Here is a 25,089-nt window from a genome sequence, read left to right on the forward strand (position 1 = left end):
AAAAGTGAAAAGTACTAATATGCATGCAAGGGAGAGCTTCCCAGAATATGGAAATATTACATACAGGTCAAAGGGTTGCAGCTACCACAGTGAAGGAAAGGAGATCATCTTTCAGCACTATTTGACCTTTACATGATATTGTGTAATTCCACAGATTTAAAGAGACAGCCTTTAGTAAGGCTGTAAATTAGTTTAGTATGCCTTTAGTAAGTTCTTCAGTAAGTAGAACTCTTGACGCCAGGTCTTCATTTAAGGAATACAACTGAGAACTGAAAGTTGTATCATCAGCTACTTTGCTGTCCAAATAAAATAAATAAGAAACAAACCTTATGTGATACTGACAGTGGGACTTAGAGTATGATCTGGCACTTAGATACAAAGAACATGCTAAGGAAGTGGATTTGGGGAGATAAGGGTAAGATAATTATCCCCAAGATTGCACATATGTTTCCCCCCCCTCCCTTTTTTTTCCCTATACATGAACATTATGCACATATTCAAAGAAGTCTAATTCTTCTTTCGCTCTAAATAGTTTCAGACTAATACAACCTCCTGGACTTCAGGAATGAACCTCTTGACTTCCATCATCTAAGTGAGAACAGAATCAAGCCTATTTCACACATCCAGAAATGTGTGTCCTGGGAAGCAGTCAAGAAAGAAGTTGCAAACTTATTTTATTACTTTATTCATTAACCATTCAGCAACTGCTTCACTTTAAAAATGGCATCCTACAAAAGCACAGACATCCATCTCCTGTCTAGAAGCCATCTGGGAGAAGAATGAAAAGCTATTAAGAAATACCTTATGAAAAAGGTCTTTTTTTTTTTTTTTTTTTTTTTTTTTTTCCCAGACCAATCATGTTTTTTTCCCCAAATATATAGGTCTGATCAACTTAGAGTAAATATAAAAAGATATTTGTGGGGGGTGGAGAAGGTCATGAGGTGCTTCAAAGACCTTGCAGTTTTAGAATAGTATTACTACATGAAGCACTTGAAGATGGTGAATTTGGGCCTTGACACACAGGAAAGGTAGAAAGAATATAGCACAGTACCATGAAGGAAAAAATGTTAAAAAACAAAATAAAACACTATTTGGTAGCATTTCTTAAATAAAACTCAGTTTTTATTTCCTGATGTGAGATGTGTAAAATCTTTACTCTTTAATTCATTGAGGTCTAAATCAAATGTAAGATGAAAATATTCTTGCCAAAAATCCTCCATTTTGGGTGGTTTTAAGAAGTGTATAATGTGGAAACAATTGCTGTAAGTCCTTTTGTTACAAAACTCAATATCTGTTTGTTTATTCTGCAACATGAATTATATAGTCTCAGGTATGTGGCATGAAAAAACCACCTATTATAATGTAAAATAGATGTCAGGGAAAAAAAAAAAAAAAGAAAGAAAAAAAAAAAGGAAGAAGAAATGAAAAGCCCTCTAAAGACATCTGGACATTTAGGAATGTCAGGTATTGCATTAAAGAAATATAAAATCATGTTTTATCATTACATTTATAGTAGAATCAAGTAAAATGAGGTTACATTCCAGGATACTTGGCTTTTATGAATAGTATTAGACTATAGTATTCAGATAATAGTATTATTCAAACACTCAGAAACCCTTGCATTTCAGCTCTGAAGCATATCTTCATGGATGAGACTCCATTCATTAATCAAACACATGTTTTGTGGAAGCCTGGATCTAATGCAAAGACATGGAACCATTCCAATCTCTGTGAGAAAGATGGGATTAGAATAGTAAATATGATCTATGGGTTTATTATTTTCTCTCACAAAGCTTATAAAGAGAATGAACTTTTACCTGGTAGAATACTGAACTTCTATCTAGATTTACTTTTGGCCAGTAAACAGATTACCTTGTAACTGTGGGTAATTATGCTGCTCACTTCTAAGCAATGCAGAAAATCAATTTTAATTAAGAAATCATTTATGCTGGACTCAGTCATGCTCATTTAGGAAAAAAAATATTGACCTAGGAAAGTTCAGTTCAGATGCAGAATTCACTTTCACAATAGCACTCAGCTCTTTCAACCCAATTTTCCAATTGGGTTGACAGAATCACAAAGAGGTCAAATGATTTGGACAAGGTCAGACACATGCTGAGCTTATGACCAAATTTGACTCCCCATCTTTCATTATAGCTATTTAACAGATGACTTCTATCAATTTTAGTCTTTAATATCATCCTTTTCAGAGCAGGTTGTTAATTTTTTTTCTGTCACTACTGGTCATGTGATAACCACCATCAGACTTTGACAACCAGATGAGGGAAGGATTTGATTCAGTCCTTATTCAAGAGAGTATGCTTATTTATATAACCAAGACCTTATTTATTTGTGTTTTACCTTAAAGTATACAGGAGTCTTATGACACCCAGACTGAAATGAATGCTTATAACTGGGATGGCATCTAAAGATGTCTTAATTTTGGTCCCTGTGAGTATTCATAATTTCTGGGGAAATTATTTTATTGAACTTTAATACTCTAAAGATTGCTTATACCTATCTCAAGTGAATGTGAAACAAATATTCATTTCATCTCTTGATCAAAACCCACAGTGTTATCACTGATTCTGAAGCATGGGCCACTTTGTAAGATTTAATGTTATTTTATCCAGAACCATTATAAGAATTTAAAGTGTTAAACTGCCATACAGACATAATCAGGGTTACCATTTTACCTGGAGAAAAGTGACTTAATCCCATGCTGCCAACAAGGAAGAACCCTATTTAGGTAATTAAGGTGAATTTTCTAATATTCAGTGTATGGGACATGTCCTTCTCAGATTTGCTTCTTGCACAGGTTTATGTAGAACATAAAGTTATTAACACATCTTCAGAAAAGGAGAACCCTGTTGTCATCTTCTAAAAATATTACGTGTCTTGCAACGCTTTTTGCTATACAAGAAGTATAAATAGTAAACCATAGCCTCACTGCCGCAGAATAGTTTGACACTTGCATAGCATGATAAAAAACATTATGTTTTGGTTTTGTTTTTCACCCTGATGCAGAACTCTGTAAAACTACAATCTATCATTTTTCATTAATGTTTTTTTTCTTGTTAAATATTGATATAGAAAAACATATGCAATAAAAGAACATGTGGCAAGGCTAATTATTTGGAAGTACACATAAAGATACATATGCTCAATGCATGGAAAAATTAAGGAAATGAATGTATTTTCATATGATTTCTAGCTGGATGCATGCAACACAATTCTTGGAAAATGTAACCTTTTCTGTCCCAGATTCATTCTTTCAATCACTACCTCTACACAGACAGCACTGCAAGAGTCCTTTTCTAGCCCCTCTTCTCAAAAAGTACTGATAAGAAATAAGTACTGATCCTGCTGGGTAAAGAAAACCTTTTAAATGTTTCTCCAATGTGTTTGCAAGAAACTTACATTTCTGTGGATGCTGATTAAGAGAACAGGAAACACTGTACATTGAAATGGGTTTCAGAAAAACCCAAAAGTAGAGTGAAATACAAGGAAACCAAAGGGTAGATTAGAGAACATCTGAAGGGAATGTTGAATGGATGAGACATTCTTAGAAACCCATGTACAGAATTAATGTACAGAAAGATTAGGATATATGTGAGCCTACAGGTATGTGCATATGTATGTACATGTGCTGGAGTGACAAATGGAGAGCTACCTATGCTGAGGAGAGAAAAACTGGACAGCTGACAAGACCTGATATTAACATAGGAAGACAGGGATACCTGTTCTTCCAGGTATCCTTTTATTCTCTTTCAGATACTTCTCAATTGAGAATACACATCTGATGAAGTAACTGGTCAGGATAGGGGTGAATTTGCACAAATATTAGTGGAGAAGAAAACATTTTTTTTTTTTTCCTGAGTATCTGCAGTTGCTTAGCTAAAGTTTCTCAGAACTTGACCTAAATTCATGTTGTAACTCTCTTTGTAGCTCTATTTTTTTTAGTACTTACCTCACTGCTTTATTATTATTATTATTTTATTTTTATTTATTTTTTAAGTACTAGCCCAGAGTTTGGGAAATTTAATTTTCTGCTCTTGCACAGACCTTGTGACTTTTGGCAAGTCATTTAAACGCTCTGGGAGTTGGTTTTACAGTCCTAAAAAGGGTTGCTCTCAAGCAATAGTTGCTGTCAATGTCTAGTTTAGGATGTATCAGCAGGATATCTTAAATCATGCATGTGTTACAAGTATAGTAATCATGTATGTGTCTAGAAGAGATGTACAGTTAGCCGTCTGGACAAATAAAGAAACCACCAAACTCAATGTTTCATATTTAAGAGAAAAATCATTAAACAGATCAATGTGTGGACCACTACTTTTTTTTTTTTTTTTTTTCCAGTTAAAATGTTCACATGATTGTCAGAGTTTAAACACTTACTGTCATAGTCCTGTAGATTTTCAATTGCTGATAACAATCTTGTCCTGTCTTCTGGGTTTGAAATATTCAATTCAATCAGGTGGCTCTCCTGTAGATCCTTTAAGTCCTCTAGAGTTTCATAGCCATTTAGCAAGAGTGTTGAGGCATATTCCTACGAAGAGAAATTTGCAAATCTCTCATGTAAACAATCAGTATTTTTTAGTAGATGAATAGGAACAATTTCTCCTTTACTTTTTCATCAGGTTGAATGGGCTCCACTTTTCAGTCTGATGAACCTGCCTTTTGTACAAAACTAGACTGAGAATGAGAGAGGTGGAGATATATTGGGGTCATCTCAGCCATCCCAGCACCTGTGGCTGAGTTGCCTGCCAGACCTTGGCAGCAGATTGGGTCAGGATAGAGATCTGTCAAAAATGGTTTAATCTACTGACCTTCTGCACTTTCACGGGTAACCCAATAGAGTGCCTTCCATACTGGGTCCAGGAAAGCCTCTGGTGTAGGGTGCAGAAAGAGCCCTCAGATAAAAATGTGAGTGTAAGAAGCTGAGGGAGCCCTCAGCCATGCTGTGTCACACATGGTCTCCCTTCAGCTGTATGTCAACACAATATGAAACTCTGCATCTATTCCAGGATTAGGAGTGCTTGCATCAGCACAAAAAGCAGTAACAGCTAATGAAAATATTACATGTAATTCATGACCTAACTATGATTTTAAACTCAGTCAGGAGTTAGTGATTCAGAGAGGGAGAGAGGCACAACATGAGCATAGGGCAAAAAGAATACTGCTCCCAAAGATCATACAAAATTAGAAACCTAAATTCTGAATGGTCACTTGGGTCACACTGCAGTCCTATTTCCACATACTCATGCACCTCCTGCCCCAAGGCACACAATTACAGGCAAGTTACTTGACAAGTCATCACTGTGCCTCTCTGCATGGAGCCTTTTGGCCTAACCAAATCTTGTGGTAAAATGCAGTTATATAAACCACTGACATCAGATAAGAAACAGACATGAAACTTACTTGCGTTGTTGACTTCAAAACTGCTGAAACCTGCCATTCTACAACTGCCTGTAAATTACATTGAAACCCATGTGTAAAGAAATTAAAGATTTCAAACACAACAGGGAAATGTTTGCTGACCTGCAGATGGACACACTCCAAGAGTTCTTGCAACGTTTTAGGCTTGGTCCTTTTGCTTCCTCTGTGAGCCTTTATCTTTTTGGGTGCAGCTTCTTCTTCCAAAATAATATCCACATAAATGAACTTGAAGTTTCCTACTTTGTTGTTCAGCATGCCTGTCCATATGCCCATGGGGGTTTTACAGATGATATCTATAATATCTCCTTTCTAGAAAATAGAAAAAGCACAATACTGCTTACACATCTGGTTTGTGATATGTGAATTTTCCTTTATGCACCAAAACCAGCACAGAATCTTAACCAGACAGTGTGAAGTAACTTTTTAATATGACCTAAATTTAGCTTCTTTGCTTTTATAAAATCCCAGAAAAATGCAGTCACAGAAAATGGAGCTAGACCTTATCTCCAAAGCTTCATGAAGGAGAAGTGAGCATAAGCAGCACCTTTCAACTTCTAGTGCTTCACTTGGACCCTGAAAGCGTGTAAGTTTCACCCTGCTAGCAACTTTTGCAATGGATACTGGGCATAGCTTTGGCAAAAAGCAAGAGATCACAGTGAGGTTATTTTCCAAATACATGCTTTACACAGCTTCTCACCTGGCTCCTTCACTTTAAACCACTAACACAATAATCTTATTATCCATCATCCCAGGGGTCTTCAAAAACTATTAGCTGAGCTACATGAAAGGTGAACTCTTACCCATTTTACAGTAAGAAACACTGGCTACATTTCTCAAAGGCAATAAAGAACATTTAAGTCCCTTAATATCTTCCTGTCAGTCCTTCCCAAAGGACTGTCAAATTCTCCCATTATTATTAACCCAATTGACTGGGAAAATAGTAGAAACACCTTAGCAGACAGAACTAAAAGCTTCAGTTCTCCACGCTTGTGCATACACTCACAAAAGCAAGTGCAAAAAAAGAGTGACAACACAGCAACTTCAGGAAGGCTTGTTGATAAAGGTGCTCTCACCAAGCTGTGGGAACTGACATCACAGTTCAGCACAACAGTCATTCTGAGTAATTCTGGTAGTAAAAAAGTCATACCTTCTATGCAACTTGCTCCCATGACAGTAAAATTGAGTCCTCTCTTCTGGTCAGATACTATAGAACTTACAAAACCACTGGAAGTCTTTAAAGAGTTCTACAACAAATCCCTACATACACACTTAATTTGTCATTCTGTTACAAAACAGAAAAATCAAACTCAGTTTGTTAAAATATCTTTTAACAACTCCTAGAGTTTTAAATGTTTTCTGGTCTGGTCAAGAAAATGCAAGTAAAGCTGCCACCCTAGTTTGGTTAAAACCCAAGTATGAAATTCACAGTGTTTAAATGGCCTGATTTCATTAGAATATGAAGCTTAGAGCTATGAGCATGTTTGAAATGGGAACTAAACAAACATTTGTTTAAAGCTCTATAACAATATATATTATTCTACACACTTATGGAGGGCTCAGGAACTTTAGATATGGATGCACATCAGGATTAGGTAGCTCTAAGGCAAACTGCAGTTTTAATTCAGATTCAGGGCACTGAAATTTATTGTGATATTCTTAGAGGTTTTCAAACTTAAGTATTAGTTTTTAACTGTAAAATACACCACCTTAGTGACTTTAAAAGTAACCTAGGTGAGCCAGCAGAAATTTGCTATTTCATTACCTGATTAACTGTTTTGAAAGAAATATCTTAGGTGTGTGTAGAAGTAGAGGGTAAATGTTGGAAACTGCAAATATTTGCAGAGCAATTGCTGTAATACAGGCCTGAGAGAAAAGGAAGGAGACTGCAGTGAGATACATATGAGGATTTTGACAAGAAGATGCTGTGAAAAAGATAAAAAGATGAGGCAAGGATACAATCTGGATAGGAAGGTGTTTACAGAGAGGGAAAAGAAAGATTTTCCTTTAGAGAAGAGATAACAGATGCAAATAGTCTGAAGAATGATGATATTAAATGCATCTGTGCATGGACGGAGAAGAAAAGGGCTGGACCTTTTTAGTAGTGTTGAACTGGTCCTATGTCTGGAGCTTCTTTTTCTCACTCCCACAGCATGGATACCCCTGCTATGATGCCAGAGCCAGAGAAAATTCATAGTTCAAAAGCGTGAGTAAATAAAGGCTAAATGAAAAAGTGAGCTGTTTACATGTAAAGACAATGTGTGCCACCAAGATCTTGATACAATCTAACTGGAGAGGGAACTTCATGCCCCATGAGACTCTAGATTTTCTTACTTTAGATCTTCTAGGGAAGCAACATGTGTTTTACTCTGAGGAAATATTGTACTGATGAGGTACCTCCCTGGAGGCCTATGCCTTAAAAAGCCTTTAGCAGCAGCTGACTTAGCATCAATTGTCTAAACTAAGTCATTACAGAAGCACTGCAAAAACAGATCTGTATTGCTTTTAGAGTGATGCATGTGATTAACAGTTAAAAATGTTTTAGCAAGCATATTCTTTCACATGTAAAACATGCCTACCGTGGTCTTACTGGAAAAGAAGAAATCCTGACAGCTGTCTTACCTTAATTTTCAGAGAGTCAGTGTCATAAGGACTTGGTGTGAAGTCGGTGTGCACTTTGGCTCGACCACAGAACGGCCCACTGTAAGGGACTTCGTCATCAAACCTAAGGCTATCCCTGTTGCTTGTTCCATCAGAGCAGCTGGTCACCCCACCTTAAAGAGAATCAAGTGGAAGCTGAGATCTCCTGAACTTAGTGTCCAGACATACAGTTCTGCACAGCAGCAGAGAGGACGGCTTTCAAAAGCACAGAATTAAGAAAGAGCATACTCCACAAGGTTTTGACACATTCCAGGAAAAATACATTAAATAAAAAGCATACTACTACAGACTGAAGAATATAGGTTGGAGATCTTTCATTAACATCTTCCCTAAAATAATCTTTTTCTGGTGATGATACTAATAGACTACACATTTTACTTACAGACTTTTTTGAAATATTACCTCTGCAGATTAATAACATGTACTCTGAAAGTGCAATTTAGAGAATTAATTTTGCTGAACTTCTCCTGTTTATTCAGAGAAATGAAAACAAGTACTGTAGAAGTTATTTTATTTCATTACAGAGCTAGCTAAAACATCAAAAGAACCTGCATTGCAGAGCAAAATTTTAATCTTATCAACATTTCTGCCTGTCATTTTATCCCAGTTGAGCAATAAAATATCAGCAGAGTAATTCAAGCAAATTTGAGCAAGCTCTGCAATATCCCATCCAAATATGTTTTTAGATAAGAGCAGCAGTGTGTTGGAAGTAAAATCCCATATATAATTTTCACAAATCACATCACAGAAAATGATCATAAAAATGGTTTTGTTTGAGGTGATTGCTTAAGTGCACAGCTCCATCTCAGGGCCAGATACACAACTAAGTGGAAACGGCCAGGACTGCAATTCAAGCCCCCACTTATAGCTCACGTAATGTCTGCAGTGACAGCACAGCAATATCATCATGGACAGCTGTGACCTGCTGCCCAGGGACTGTCCATAGCTGAGCAATTGAAGATATGTGGAGGCAAACTCGACCTCTCTTCAGAGATTCATTCATCCTCCAATTGAGAATACTCAGTTGGGTGTGGGGGTTCAGTGGGATTTCAGAGAAGTAGACTGCGTCTCTGCATCATGATCTGAAGCTGCCCAGTCAGGCTCCCATCACCCGTCATCTCAGACAGACATCTCACATTGTCTGTCTCACATCCACAGAGTGAAAAATGAACTCACAGCCACTATCTGCAGAGAGGATGCTTGTGTGGTTGCACCCAGGAACTGCAACTCAGCAGTGCTACCCCCCCAGAAACATTCATGGTATGTATCAGCATAATTCACTGTAATCCATGTTGTTGTTGTTGTTAGTGTTATTATATTTTTACTTCTTTTAATATCAACACTCTTAAAAACAGTCAGGTTATTTCAGGCATATCTACTTTAGCTGCCCATTTGATCAGATTATATTTTTGTCTGCCAGACTGAAGAGCTGTCTACTACCACATTTTTGATCACCAGGTCTGACACCTCAGACTTAAGCAATAACACTATTGGACCAGGTACTGAATTAGAAGTATGGATATCTTGTACTTACTGGATGAGCTCTGACCACTGTTTAGACTGTAGAGACTTTCCATAGAGTCACTGGCTTTTATGGAGCCCTTCTCAGTGTGTATTCCACCACCAGGATCACTGTCATCTTTTTCTTCTTCATTCTTTAAAGAAAAATCAGATGTTAACCTAAGATTTATTTTAGTCAAACTTTTTTTTTTTTTTTTTCCACTTTCAATCATCATTGCACTTGGAGATTTATTCATAACTACATTTTATTAAGTACTACTCTAAGAGAGAAAGCATTTTAGGAGTTGATGCCTAGTACTAAGGATACCCAATCCCAACACTATGATCTTGGAGAAATCACTTATCTCCTCTCTGCCCCACTCATGTAATTTCACTTCTTCTCAAGTGATTCTTCATCTCAGAAGACTGCAATATATTACAGCGAACAAAGGCTTATAATGAAAAAAATGTAGGTAGCCAAATAAGATGTTTTTTTCTGATTGTGAGGAAGAAATATAAACTTTAATTATGAAAGCTCATGGTGAAGACCTTGCTGACACATCTATGTTTTGTACTGAGCCTCTGAAAATCATGGGCACTTGATTTTGCTGGCACACAAGCAAGGGTATTCCAGAGATGGCTTGCACATATGTACAGCATCAATACATGTATGTTTTAGCACTATACTCACTACCTTGGTTAACCTACACATTGGCCTCAGAATCCCATGCATTGCAGAAGTAACAGATACATTTTTCTCTCACAAAATCTAATGGCGTATGAAATCTGTTCCTGGAATTTATGAAATTAAATCACACCTCAGAAATCACAGTTTATACACTTAACAAATTCAAAACAAGAAGGCCTGTATTTCAGGCACAGATAACTTAGGGATGATGTAACAACTAAGTGAAATAATGCTGAGCTTTCAAAAGAAGGAATTTCTTCAGCAGATTGCATCACATTCTCAATGTGCGTCACATTATCAATGTGCATCACATTCTAAATTCTCTTGCACTTAGGATGTTACGTCACGTTTACGGAAATGTTAATCATCCATCAGGTGACTGATGGATGTCAAGAAAATATGACTGCATGTACGGAGACCCATACAGGTACATACAAGGTATAACACTGAAATGAAAGACTATATTGGTTTTCAGCAAGGACAGTGCTTGTTACACCAATCATCGGTATAAGCCATAGATTAATCAGTGGACCAATATCACTGGTCATCATCTACTGCAGGTATGAAGATCACACTATATGTGAGTCCATCCAGGTAATTCATTGAATTTCTTTCATGTGAATGGTTTCTGTTAATGTGCAGAAGATAAATGTTGAAATTATGAGTTTTCTTTCTCATAGTATAAAATTCATGGATTGCAACTTGCTGAATTTTAGCAAAAAATACAAATTAAGGTAACAAATTAGGATTTCTTGTCTTTGACCTCCAAAACTGCTAAACTTTATGCTTATTAGCATGTTGGGAAGTTTCATGCTTATTTTTCCTCGTTATTTGATGTTGATACATGTATGAGATAGGATGCACACCAGCTAGATTTTTTAGAGATCCTTTTCCTTATGTGTTTTAAAATTTGGAACTCAGTGACAAAAGATACTGATGAAACAGGGTTTACAGTGTGTAAAACAGATCATATGTTTTTTATATTTAATAAAGATAGCTTCACATAGTAGATAAAAGCAGATAGAACATATGAGTTGTCATGCTGTAGGATGCTGGCTGACCTCTACAAAATGGACTTTGGAAAAATATCTTGTATTCAAAGATAAATTCTCCAATGAAGCGTTTTGTACAGGCTGAGTATCAGACTGATGACTGGGTTCATCCAATACTCCCCTGTGTCCACATCAGGAGATGTTTTATGATACTTATACAAATTCTCCTTGATGACAAAGCAAAATTCGATGATGTAAAACTCCTAGGTCTAACTTGAGCCCTTACTGTGTGCTGCTGTACTTGTTTACATGCATGTGTGTGTACATTAGCATGCACATGAAAGAAAGCATACATACTAGAAGTTGTTTTAATTCAGTACTTTTAACCATGTTTTCATAGAATCTAATAACTGATAGCTGCTTGAAACAAGAACAGGAAAAAATGCACATAACATTGTTACTTCATATGCATTATCACCAAATACAAGATTCTTAAGCCATGTTTACCATCTCCTCAGAGAGTGCCTTGATGTACTTTTTGCCCATCTTTTTCTTCATGGTAAGGGAAATGGCTCTCATCTTCTTACCCAGGCTTCTTCCATTACTTGCTGCTTTGGTTTGTGCTGCATCTCCAACATCACTTACAGTCTCCAGTTCAGATACCTGATTTGAAATAAAACTGTAAGAAACAACTCACCAAGAAAATACAATTTGGTGCAGAGGAATGAAAATTACAGAATAATATTAAGGACACCAATGCAGTTAGGATGACAAAAGTTAGTCACAGCCATTTTCCTAGGGAATAGTATACCTAAAGAGGTTCGCAGCACACCCCTGCACTGCAAATGACAGAAAACAAAAAATATCTATCTTTCTGGAATTGTTGTTTCCCTTTGTTTATTGGCTTTAATACGAACAAGAATCGAGGGCATTTATACAGGTTGTTTGAAAACAAAAATGACACATCTGTAGTCTGCATGCATGTGTTGGTTACTTCGGGAACACACCAAAACGAAGTGCACTTTTGCCTTTTTTGAAAACTTGCTTCTAATCTTCACACCAAAGTAAGAAAATTTAAGCATGATTCTGTTGTTCATTTTGGCAAGAACTCAATCATCCAGGCAGGTCCAGGTACATAGGACAAGTTCTTACCAGTGTAGAATTTATACAACAGTTACTCAATGTTTTTTGCATAACTGTTATGGGAAAGAGATCTGAAGAAAGCAAAAATTTGATACAAACCTCAGCAGAATCATCTGTCTTTGATACTGAGTGATGTCTGAAACGGTCAAAGCTTCCAAAACTACTTGTGCGCTGTAAAGAAAAAGACAAACCTGGAATCACTGGTTGTTTTTGTTTGTTTGTTTGTTTGTTTATTTTTCTGTTTTGAAGGCTTAAATACAGCTGTCAAGTCACCCATTTATATTAAAAAATCCTTTCTAGTCATTGGACCGTGAACTGAGGAAACAAAAAAATCCAGTGGAAACAAACAAGGAGGTGACTATATGGGAAACAAGTATTACTGTACTGCTGGAAACAGAAAAATCAATAAGAAAAACAATACTGCTTCAAATACAAATTAGATAATGGCTATGATTCAAGTTCTTTACATCAGTTTCACATAAAAATACACAGATATCTGTGAGTTACTTCTGGGTTAAATTGATGTCTATGAGTTTAGAAATAAAAAGCTATATACAAAAGTATTGTGTGAGCCATAGAGTTGGTTATGATCGTGGAAACTTTTCAATTTTTATAGTTTACTTTCATGGCTGTGGAAACTGTCCAGGCTTCTTTACCAACAGGAATAGTCAAGGGCCACTGTGTAGTGTGAATGCATTTTGTCCCAATTGTGTATGTTGTGGAGGAGTAACAGAATAATCAGGCAGGCCTCACAGTTTTGTTGAAGACAAGTCAGAGATGCCTTTAAATCTGTTCCTAATATCAGACAGAATTTGGATATTTATCAACTATACAGAGTCCTTAAGGGCTTGTTTTTACATCTTCACCAGTACTCAATGCTAAGTCTGGAATTAATCCTTTTTTAAAAACTCTTTACCCTTACATACAAAACAAATGTATTTTAATGCAGTGTCAGGTTTCTCGAGTGGGGCTTACTATTTTATACAATGCAATATCATCTCAGTTTGTTTCTACGTGTTCAAAATCCCTCCTGGAGGAAAAGAAAAAACAGCATTGAACTAAATAGCAAACCACAAACTCTTTGCACATCTTGAATGATTTAACAAGTGATTTCAGACTACCTGGTTACACACTTTTCTGGATTTATTCATCCATTACTTTGCCTACATGATTTCAACCAAACTGATTCCTTGCTCCATTGCTTATATTCCCCCCAGCCACATGAGCCTTCTTTTCTTCTTCCCCTGGTTTCTAACACGCCTGTCATGTCCCCTTCCCCTGGCATCTTCAGCTACCTCTTTTCACTGTTATCCAGGAAATCTGCAAGCCTGAAAAGGACCTGCTAGCTCCTTGCATTGCGCTATCATTTCAACTTTCACATCTTCTCTACCAGGTAAGGTAGCTTGAGAGGATACTGAGGTGGATTATCCATTTGGCAAGAAAAGAGGAGGACAAAAGGGCTTGTTTAATAGCTGATCCAATTGCCCACTTTTGTGTTGCAGACATGGTAAATGCTGTTATAAACCTGCTTCCAGTGAAACTAAGGGGAAATCTCTCCACAAATGTAAAAGGAGCAGAAGAACACAAATACTGAGTGCTGTAGGAAATGCTGCCCTTACAGTGCCTGTCCTCCAGGTCCCTATCCAGATGACTGGGTTAGTAATGCTGTTGAAGTGATGTGGTCTGAATTGCTGGAAGAGCAGAGACCTTTTAGAGCTGATGCCTAAGTAAAAATTTCAGCTTCTGGGGTCTTGCTGAGTACTGATACAGTACTGTGCCTGCTCTGCCCCTCTGCCCACAGTCACCAAGTCACCATGTTGTTCACTGCCCTGTCTCTGTACTCTCCTTTCCTGGCAGTAGTTAGTCCTCTGAGAGACTCAGCAGTAATGCTGCCATACTCCTGATGCAGTACAGGGTGACAAGTTGACATTCAGTCTTCACAGCTGTAGTCTGGTCTTAAGGAGGGAGTTCATCAAAATGATACCAGCTATGAAGATCACACACACACCTCCCCTGAGTATTTCCATCCGGGAGGAACCCCATCTTATTCTGTCCCTGCTCATAAATCATAAGGTTACTACACGTATTAGCTTCTTTATCACTTACACACAGTCACTTTTAAACTAAAAATAGTTTGCAGAGGGGAAAAAATAAGACAAAGAAAAGCAACGAGAAGCCACGTGAAAATACTTTGTCTTAAGTCTCTATTTCTGAAGAAGAAAATTTGCCTCTCCTGGACCAGAACTGAGAACAAAAACTCCCCACTGTTTCATTTCCCTGTTTTTCCACCTACACTTATTTATTAACAACCACCCACATCCCCAGATAAACAAATAAATAATGTGGACATGGCAGTGGGAGAGGCCTGAGCACAATCAGATAGGAGAAGAAAGTGTGCCCACATTTTGGGTCCATGTTCTAACCATTGCAGCTTAAGAGAAAAAGAAATAACACTTTTTTTTTTTTTTTTTCACTAACATTTCTAGGCCTATCTCACCTGAAAAATATTTTCAGCCAAAGGTTATTTGAAGAAGCTGACCCAGATTTGTGAATATTTTTGGACAAGTAAAATGACATTTACTATTCACTGAGGTGAAAAAAAAAAAAAAAAAGAAAAAAAGAAAACTGCACATCTCTGCTCTTAATTGATTGTAATCTCACAGAAAATCTCTGTTGGGTAAACATTGTGGTTTATTTGTTTATTTTTACCCTGTGAAGTTGAAAAAGGACCATTTAGACTGTACCCTTTAATTTTATCTAAAATTCTCGTATATAACTTTGCTATTAACTAGATGAAAAATATCCTGTGACAAGGGGTTAGCTCAATAGTATGATATAAAAACACAGCCCTAAGGATTATGGTTCTATTAGACAGGATTAACACCTTTCACTGGCTTGTCAACCCAGCCAAATGTGCCCTGAAGCATGGAGCGGGAGGCTGGGATTCACAGCAACGTTGGGAAGGTATAAAATAGTCTCACACAGTGATCTCTAAACATACACTGACCTTTCTGTTGCATTCAATCACTTGAAGATGTCTAGTAGGAATAACTGTATATTAAAGTGCAGATGTGCTGCAAATACTTTAAAAGGAACAAGAGGAAAAACATTGTTTATTGTTGGTCTTACCTATAAACAGCTTCAGCACAGGGAAATCAGTTATTCTTTTTTGACCCTTGAAACAACCTTATATCCTATGTGGCCAGAAGCCTTGGGCTATTTTGTAGTATACTTCAGTGTTGTTTCATCCCTATTAAATATTAATAAGGGTTACAGGATGATTTCCACTCTTCTAGATAATGGTCTTGTTGCACTGGAGAGTACTAAATAGGGCTGCTTCAGCACTTCTCTATACTAACTTTTTCCATTAAGTAATCAATAGCTACCACCTTTTAAAAATGTATTCAACCCCATTATACTGATAACAAAAGGCAGATTTAGGAGTAATGGGCTGCAGGGGAGCAGGACGATGACTTTCAGTAGTTTCAGTCACTGCATTAGTGTCAGGGAACACCTACCCTGTGAAGATACGGCCAGGCCTTTTTTCCAGCAGAGGGGAAGCTTTTAAAGTAAATGCAAAACTACTAGGAGAAAATACACTATTGACTTTTGATACCAGTGTTCAGCATCCTATAAGATTAAGTGATTTTGCTGGCTGGATTCATGGAAGAGCTACCAGTGGATATGTTAAGCAAATATTAATTTGCTCAGTAAAATCTAATGGAGGCATGGGCAGGGACCAAGGGAGAACACTTATTTCTCCACATAATGACCGATCAAATAATTTCTTCAAGTCAATGCACTAATTTTTATCCTTTCCCCTCTGGTATACCTAATTAGCATAATGGAAAATGTCAAAGATGTTTCAATATTTTAAATCCTTCTTCAATCTTTTTCCTTATCTTCAGTCCCCTGAAATTTGGGAACTTTATTTAATATTTTTGAAGTGGTAAATAACATCTAATGACTATTTATCTTAATTTGCACAGTGTGCAGTTTGTGATCTGGTTTGTCTGCAAATAGACTATCATTTTCCCCTGAAAAGGGTATGGTATACAAATAGAAAAACAACGGCAAAAAAAGGTGTTGCAAAACATGTCTTTCTGTTATAAAACACCCTTCCATTATAGCGCACATCATAAAAAAGTCAGGTAGGTCTTACGATAAACTAGTCAGAGCTTCTCCATGTCTAAGGACAAACTCTGAGCCAAAACTGACAGCGGTCATCCTGCTAAATAATCATTCTTGGTGCTATTCATCTCTTGTCTTCCTTTGGACAATTTAGAATGCTCAGAGATCTCTATCCCTGCTGTGAGAAATTCTGGCTTATTACGTTTTACTTCAAGTCCTATTCAAAACAGAATTTCAGTACAGCATGATGCAATGGCTTTGTACTGACCCTTTTGCACAAGTAAATCTCTTCAAATTCATCCATGCATTTTCATTTTTAGCTTCCATTCAACCTTAGACTACCCAGACCTGTAGGCTGTGCAAGGGCAAATGCAGTCACTGAGTAACAAAAAGGGAGCTCAGTGTGTTGCCCAATTTCCTCTCCTGCCTTAGACACCTCTATTCTTCCCTCTCTGCTCAGAAGAAGCCACAGCAGCTCCCAAGACGACAGTCTGTGCTTGCTGCTTTGATCAATGGTGATAAGTGGAGCCCGCGATCTGATTCATTTCACCTGTTCTCAGCTGCTCCCAGTCCCTTCAGAATCAGGATACTGTGCTGGGAATGAAATAACAAACTACCAAAGTGGGGATGAATATAACCACTCTGCTAGCTTATCTTAATTCTTGCACAAATATTCAAAGAAAATTCTCTCCTACTTTCCCAGAAGGCAAGATAGTAAGTTTTAGCTTTTGGGACGTTCTGTGTAAAACAACAACAACAAAACCCCCTTGCACTTCTGTATAAAGAATGAGTATTTGCATACATGATTCAGTAACTTAGAAGTGTAACAAAGAAGTAAAAAAAAATAAAGGACATCACAACCTCCCTACCTCAGGGATTTTTCCTATTTACACATTAGTTACACATACAGAACATCTGACCACTAACCAAGCTATTAATATAACTTTATAGCCCACTGAAACATGGCCTAAACCTTGTACTTCACCAGTCAAAAGCAATAAAAAAGATACAGCTTGTTCTTGCTAACTCAAATAGGGCAATCTACTGAAATGGCACTTTTAACTGGCTTAAAAATGACTCTATAAAAGACTCCAGTTGTTAACTTGGCCCGCTACTCGTGGTCTGCATGGAGGTGGGGAGTGAGGAGAGCAGGGTGGGCTTTGAGCAAGGCTCCTGCCTTGAAGCTTCACTGCAAGCACCCTAATTTTAATGGCAGAAAATAACTAGAAACTAAAAGCTGTGTAAAATAACAAGTTTGTCATACTTAACACTCCCCCAGGTCAACGAACTTAACTCGTGGAAGTAAACTCCGAGCAGCCCTGTTATCAATGCCCCTGGCAGGCACCAGCCCCAAGCCAATGGCAACATGCAGCAGGCGGTGCAGCCAGGGACCTGACCCAAGGACACCCAGTGCAGGGCAGAAAGCCAGGGGCCACTGCCATTACAGCAGGGTAAGCAAGGGTACAGGGCTCCACAGGGTGGGGGGCCGTTTCTGCAAACTTTCCTTGGGAAGAGGCACTCACAATATCTTTTCTGCAGCTGAGTTTTACAAAAGATACAAGCAGGGATGGGAGGGGATACAACTCTTCTTTGAATTCTGTTTACCACTGTAGAACTTGGATCCTTGCAATCAGTGTTTGGAGTCTGTGACTGGGGATATAGATTTTTTTTTTTCTAGCCTTTTTTTCTTGACTTGGAGATAAAGCAACTAACTGCTAAAGTCAGTTGCTTGGTCAGTGAGCGACAGCATTCAACACCTTGTGGGGTGGGAACTTTTACTGGAGATAGAGAAAATGTACATTTTAAACAGCACTATAGCTGCCCAGTTGTTGCAGAGCACTCCCACCCCCCCCAGTGAGAAAAGGCTCCCAGGGCTCTTCTGGCAACCTGGCCAAGTCTGGGAGCATGCATGCAGGTTTTGGCAATAATTATGTAATTAAGACTTTATTATTTATATGACATTTAATTAAAAGTGACTTTCAGTGGCACACAAAACCATGAAAAGAAAATGACTTTAAAAGAAGGTTAAGGATGTGTGACAAACTCAGAGGAGCTATGAAAATGACAGCTAAGGACTTGGCATGATGTGCACCTCTACTGCACTGTTATCCTTTTATATCCTTCACTTACACATGGGCAGAAACACTGAGGGACAAGCTTGGAAATCCACCCTCCACAAAACAGTGACCACAGTGAAGGGGAGTGTTATGTGAGCAAAGACTGGTTAAACACTGCATAAGCACTGGAGGCTTTGGTCTTTAATCCCTTAAATAACAATATCTTTTCTTTCCCGAACCTTCCTCCTCCTGAACCACAGCAATTCGCATACAAATTCTTGTATTTTTAAAATGAATTGCCTTGTTTCAATTAAAGTCCCTTCTCTGCTTCCTTATACAGCATGATATTATTAATGCTGGGTGTTATCCTGGCCCTGACCTTGCAGGGCTCAGTCGGATTTCTCTTGTGAGAGAAATTACGTTGGTCTGCAGGATGGGCTTTAAGAGAAGATGAAAATATCTGTGCCAAAAGGTGAGCCAAGAAGAATGAAGTGCCTGAGGGGTCAGTTTTGCAGGGAGCTCCGAGCCCATCCTGCACACATGGAGTGGAATAGGCTGCTTGGTCAGCGTCCCCTCCCAGAGGAGGCAGGGTTCTCCTCTGTGTGGTTATTGTGGGCAGCAAGGACCCCCACTGCCACATCATGCTGTACAAAGACCACAGGTGGAACAGCACAGGGATCCACAGCATGTCCGAGGACTTTGCTGTCCTCTTCTGCATGGCTGAGAAGTGGCTGCAGCTGCCGATGACCAGCCCTGCAGCACAGTGGGAGGGATGATGCTTTGGTTGGAGCCTCTGTGACTTGGCTGTCGTACCACAGCCGTATGAGATCCCTTGCAAGGGTCATTTAGGTGGCATCAGGAGACTCCTTGCCTGTCTTGCACTTCATTCAAGCACAGTGTGGGAGCTGGTCCTGCTCCCATGGGAGTCACCGTGAATGAAATGCAGCTGCTATATTCCTTGCTAGGCAGAGGCACATTTTGAGCAGAAGATATTCCTTCAGATGACCTTCCAAAGGGAAACAAGATTAAAAAGTAACCTCTAAGTCACGGTTAAATCTGACCGTCTCAAAAGCTCGTTTGGTTTTTTGAAGAGTAAGCAAACTTTAGAAAACCCTTGTACAAGTTTTACTGCAGTCCTGCAGCCTTATCCTTGACAACAGGTAATGACCAACAATAAGCTAATTCTAAGAAACTTGGGGGGGAGGGAGGGAAGAGAGGGAGTTAGTTTTTATTACTTTTAAATGAGTGTTTGATACATCATGTTGGTTCCTCTGATTAATGTTCACAGCAAACTCAGCCATTGGAGTTGTAATGTTTCTGCAAGCTTCCCTACAGCAAAGCTTAGCCATTAATTCAGTGGCATATGTCAGCTCAGCAGAGCAAGGTCACTCTTCTCTTTCAAGGGGAACCTTTTTAGAAATAATAAAACTGACAGAAAGTTCTTTTTTGCATGCTTTATGTCACCTGAGGTTGAGTGCTGCAGTTAATATCACAGAGCTTATAAACATTCCCATCTTCAGCAGTCTCCAACCCCACTGGGCTCTTGGAACCTAAACTTTTTTTTTTTTTTAAGTAATATAGTGACAGCTTTATGTGGGGCAGATATACTGTATGTAATCCTAAATGAGTAAAAAATGAGTAAAAAATTGAACAAATCTTTTCTTAGACTCTTTAGAGGAGAAATTTTGGAAGTCACTAAGAGACTGCTGATAATGCAGTATGGATTTAGGATGTTAGTGCTTAGAGGAAAAAAAAAATAAAGACTTTGATAATTTGTCTCTGTGGATTCTTGTACCTTTGGCTAAAGGGTGGAGAGGAGAGGGGGCAACATGACACAGTTAAAATGTTACTGGTCCACCTTGTTTCCATTTCACTGTTAACTAATACTGCAGGCTGGAAATCTGTGTAGGTATGTAATGTAAAGGAGAATGCAAAGTTAATTGATGTATTTAAGGAATCATTCAAACTTGCAAGTAGATAGAAATGTGTTAGTCATCTGTTATGACAACTAATCGCAACTGAATGGAACTGGAACTTATTTATCGGAATACAAATATTACAAAGCATGATAAACAAACTTACTGCTGGAGAATAAGATCCAAACAATAGGTCAATTTCCTCCCCTCATTATCTCCCTTCAGACATCCTGACTGCACTTGATTAATGAATCCATAGTGAGATTAGCTGAAATTGCCTTAATGGAGATGCAATGCAGTGGAGAAGCAAAATTTAGTGTGGTATCTATCATCAGTCATTGTGAATTTTAGTGTTTCATCAAATCTATATATCCATTTATTTACATTATTTTTATCTTGGAGAACAATAAAAATCAAACAAAAGACTATACTCATTACAGTGGGTTAACTTTTGGCTCCTTTAAAATGATGACCAGTGTCACCATGCTTTTTTTCCTTCATATATCCTCCCTTGTCAGAAAGCTGAGCTCCAGTGTTGGCTTATTGCCATCAAACGGCCAAAGTTATCTTAATTATCCAGTTGAAGAAAACATACTTTGCATTTCATTGCAGCCTTGCAAGCTTCAAAACCCAGACATACTTGTTTGCACAAAATATGCATGGGAATCCTAAATGTTTGTTAGAAATTTGAGTATAAATAAAAAAATAAAATGAGCTTCTTGTTTTGGACCAGTTGAAATAAAGTTTCCAATTCAGAGTTTCCTACTGATTTAGAAATGTGTAAGAATACATCTTAGTGTACGTGATATGGTATGTGAGATTCTGGGCTTTCTTTGTAGCGTAAGTCCTATCACTGCAATCCTGGGGTGGTGGTGGGGATGAGAATAAATCTAGTTCTCCAAAGACAAGATAGCATCCTGATTCTGTTCAGGTCATTTTTATATCAGAAAGGAACAAATACAATCCACAGCTCAGCGCAGGTAGTGGATATGGCAAATGGTACCCATCTAGTATCATCAATTCCCCTTTCTCTGTTTGATTATCTTTGTGGCAGTGGGGTTACTATGACCACAGCTCAGTGGAAGACTAAGATTTCATTTCACGAAAAACAAATTCACTAGACATTTGGATTGTATTTTCTTTCAGATGCCTGACAAAATTGAGGCTAAGCTCTTACAACCACCAGGAAAATGGTGCATAATTGAGAGACACCAATGAGATGATGCTATCAAGGAACAGGTAGCAATGAAAGCTTTGAGAAGTTATATGAAGCCCCAAAACAAGGCCATACTCGAAATTCTTCTCAAATCTGGCCTATGGCTGCAAAGGAGATTGCATTATTTACAAGGTTTTAAACTTTCATGAATAGCAGGAACATATTTGCTTCTACCATTCCTTCAGATACTATCCAAAATCCCAAATACATAGTTTTCAAGCATTTTCTCCAGGTAGGCACAATGACCAAGAGACTCTCACTAATCAAACAAATATAAACTCTATTAAAGAGACAGGAAGAAAATAATGGAAGTACCCCAACAAGCTATATCAGAAGAGCTTTGCCATGTACTTGGGGTTAGAGCTGGATGACTGCTGTACCATCATCAGTTATTATATGCACTCACTACACAAGCTTTGAGCTTTTCATCCATCAGTGAACCATGTCCCCTTTTCAGTTCTGTGAAGCACTTTTTAGACTTAACATATGATCTTTAAAAGGAGGCAGACAGAAAGAGGAATGAGAGAAATACAGTGCAGCTGTGGAGAATGAAACCAATTCATGAGCAGTAATGCTCAACATCAGCTTTGCTCTGGTGAAGGCAGCCGAGAGTCAAGCTTTGTAAACTCATTCAGCTGCATTGGTTACTTTGTCATCTCTTCTTTACACATCTGCATTTGGCTGTGCTGTTGCTACGTGAAGCTGATTTCTTTATCTTGTTACTGCAGGCTGGCAGTGACAAAGCTCCATCTTGATCTTAAACATAAAGGCAGAGGGAAAACATGAAATTACACCACAGCTTTTCTATGCTATCTAGTTGAATGGCAGTCCTGCAGTGCTTCTGTTTTCCCTGAAGAAGCCATCAGAAACACTGCAGAAAATCTTAAACCCAAGTACTCAAGTATTTCACTAACTCCAAGTATCATTTACCTTTCAACATGCCTGAAAGAACAGCAAACTTACCACGCATTCTGAATGAGGTCAACATGACCAAGAAGAGGAACTCACTACTTCCTAAAATTCTCAGTAAGTAATTGTTTAGCATCCCGTGAAAAACAAGGACAGATATGTCAGGTTACTTGGTTGTTCTTGTGAAGATGATAAAAGAGATGAAGGTATAAAAGGGTAAGAAAAGAACTAAAACTCCATCCATAAGACATAATGACACAAAACGTTAGATGGATAATAAAATCTTTGTCCCAGAGAAGGGCTTTCTTTTTGGCTTAAATGCTGGATGATGGCTAGGAATAACAGACCCTTTGCAGTTGATGTTCAGCATGCCAGAAAGATGCCTGTAGATGTTAGAACTAGCAACTAAGCAGCATAAAGTCTGTGTAAAAGTGAAATCACCATGCAGCTTTCTGTGTATCCTTGGAATAAACATGCAGAGATATACTGGAAAAAAAGTGGCAGTATGATGCATAATACATGCAGTCAAAGAAGCAGCTTTGTGGAAGTAGTTCAAAATCTCTAGATTTCTCTCAGGGCTGGAATTTCAACCTCAAGTTTGGAAAGAAGAAAAAAAGTAAGATGATGCTCTTCTGCTATGTAAACAAAATAAAGTATAAACACCTAGAAAGGTAAGAACATGCAAATATAGAAAAGATTTCCCTTGGGAAAAAGATAGGTGGTCATTCATCATCCTCTGGAATATTAACACACATGCACACAGACTCCTTCATCTGATGTATGAAACAAAGTTTTCCATTACAATGGATTAAAGGACACATGAGTTGCTAAATATTCAGAGCATATATAACCTGTAGCCTGTTGCCGAGCAGAAAAATGTCTGGAGCAAAACCACAGACATTGATAATTTGTGGAAGTAAGTGAAACGGCTTCTAACAACTGAAGTAATTCTGCTGTTTCTGTTACAAGCTTCTTTCAGAAGATAAAGCTTACAGGATATTGGGACTACAGAGGCCCAGAAGACTTCTCTTTTCATTTCCTGGTGTCTGTTTTGCCAGGGATTTCAGCCCAACACAGCAAGAGGTTCATTCTTCTGGCTAAAGTGTTTGTAGCCACCCAAAAACTGCTTATACCTGCCAGTGACAGCTTATAAATTCAGTCTGGATTTATATATAATACAGATTACTGGAAAGATATTGAAACCTCTAAAGAACTTTAGGCCACATCCTCTGCCTTGCCCCTACACAGATACTGCTTTTTACAAACAACAACCTGGCCAGTGTTTGATTTAAGAGTATTTTGGGTTTCCTAGAAACACAGTATTGAAGCTGAATGCTTTATAAAGCTAGTTAAATAATCAGAAGGCAACTAATGCTGATTTATATCACCTTGGTGTTTGTGTTACAGTACTTATCAGAGAGTACAGTTATAACTGTTGTGGTTGGTAATCAGATTTCCAGAAATGGACGGAGAATGTAGTTCAGACATGTTTCTTGAAATGTCCTTGCTTGCTTAGAAAAACAAAGAAAGAATTGCACTGGTTTTGTTTGTTTGTTTGTTTTTAAATTTAAGCAAAATTCACATTAATGTGAAAATATTCCCCTCAGAAAATTTGTTTTAGAATATTTTGTTATCTAAGGGCTTAAGCCTGGGTAGCAAAGGTAAATCAAGTAAGGGAATAAATAAGAAATGGCCTGAATTTTGATTATTTTATTTTAGTTTATTTTATTTTAGTTTAGTTTAACGTGCAAGCTAGTTGTGTGAGTCCTCATGATCCTTTGTATTGTTCTGAGCATCAGAATGTGGAGTCTGGATATCTTAACAGCCTCGTGGCAAAGGAGAGGAGAAAGATAGTTGTTCCTTCAAACCAAAGACCCTGGACCCTTACTTACTCTCTGGTGAGAAAACAAAATTCCAGAAATTTCAAAATCTTATTTTGAAAGAGATATACTATCATATACGTTAGGAAACAGTCTGAAAACAAACAAACAAACAAACAAAAAAAACCACAAGCAAACAACAACAAAAAAATATGGACCTGCTGTAGACCAAAGGAAAAATAAACTTTTGGCTGATAATCAATATTTACAAACAAGATGTTGATATGAAAAAGGAAGAAAAATAACAGAGATAAGAGGAGCAGTAATATGATTGCAGAACTTTCCACTTACACAAGAAAAATACCCCAGGGTTAACTCTAACCTTGTTCAATTTTTTTACAAAGTCTCAGGGAGACAGGAAACACCTTCTGATGTGTCACTTGCAATCCCTTTTTTCCTCATCTGCACATACATGATTATTACTAGTATAATTTTTTCTTTCTCTGAACCCTTCCTTGATAAAAGCCCACAGGTATTTCCACTGTGAACCAGATTCTCAAAACTACTTCCCAGATGTCATCTGTTTCTGCTTATTTAACAGAGTTCAAATGGATTTTGAC

General features: G+C 37.8%; 1 protein-coding gene across 3 annotated transcripts in view; it reads right to left on the bottom strand.

The window, feature by feature from the left end:
• SAMSN1 (SAM domain, SH3 domain and nuclear localization signals 1) overlaps nucleotides 1-25,089 on the bottom strand; it is a 108,386-nt gene that overhangs the window by 5,168 nt on the left and 78,129 nt on the right. For all 3 annotated transcript variants that reach the window (XM_038185922.2, XM_072025963.1, XM_005030280.6), the window contains 6 exons: nucleotides 12,520-12,591; nucleotides 11,785-11,940; nucleotides 9,632-9,752; nucleotides 8,059-8,210; nucleotides 5,542-5,748; nucleotides 4,399-4,549 (listed from right to left, as the gene is read on the bottom strand). In XM_038185922.2, the coding sequence (XP_038041850.2) occupies nucleotides 4,399-4,549; nucleotides 5,542-5,748; nucleotides 8,059-8,210; nucleotides 9,632-9,752; nucleotides 11,785-11,940; nucleotides 12,520-12,591 (859 nt within the window). The remainder of the gene's footprint in view (nucleotides 1-4,398; nucleotides 4,550-5,541; nucleotides 5,749-8,058; nucleotides 8,211-9,631; nucleotides 9,753-11,784; nucleotides 11,941-12,519; nucleotides 12,592-25,089) is intronic.

The sequence above is a fragment of the Anas platyrhynchos genome, chromosome 1, assembly GCF_047663525.1.
Source record: "Anas platyrhynchos isolate ZD024472 breed Pekin duck chromosome 1, IASCAAS_PekinDuck_T2T, whole genome shotgun sequence".
Lineage (NCBI taxonomy): Eukaryota > Metazoa > Chordata > Aves > Anseriformes > Anatidae > Anas > Anas platyrhynchos.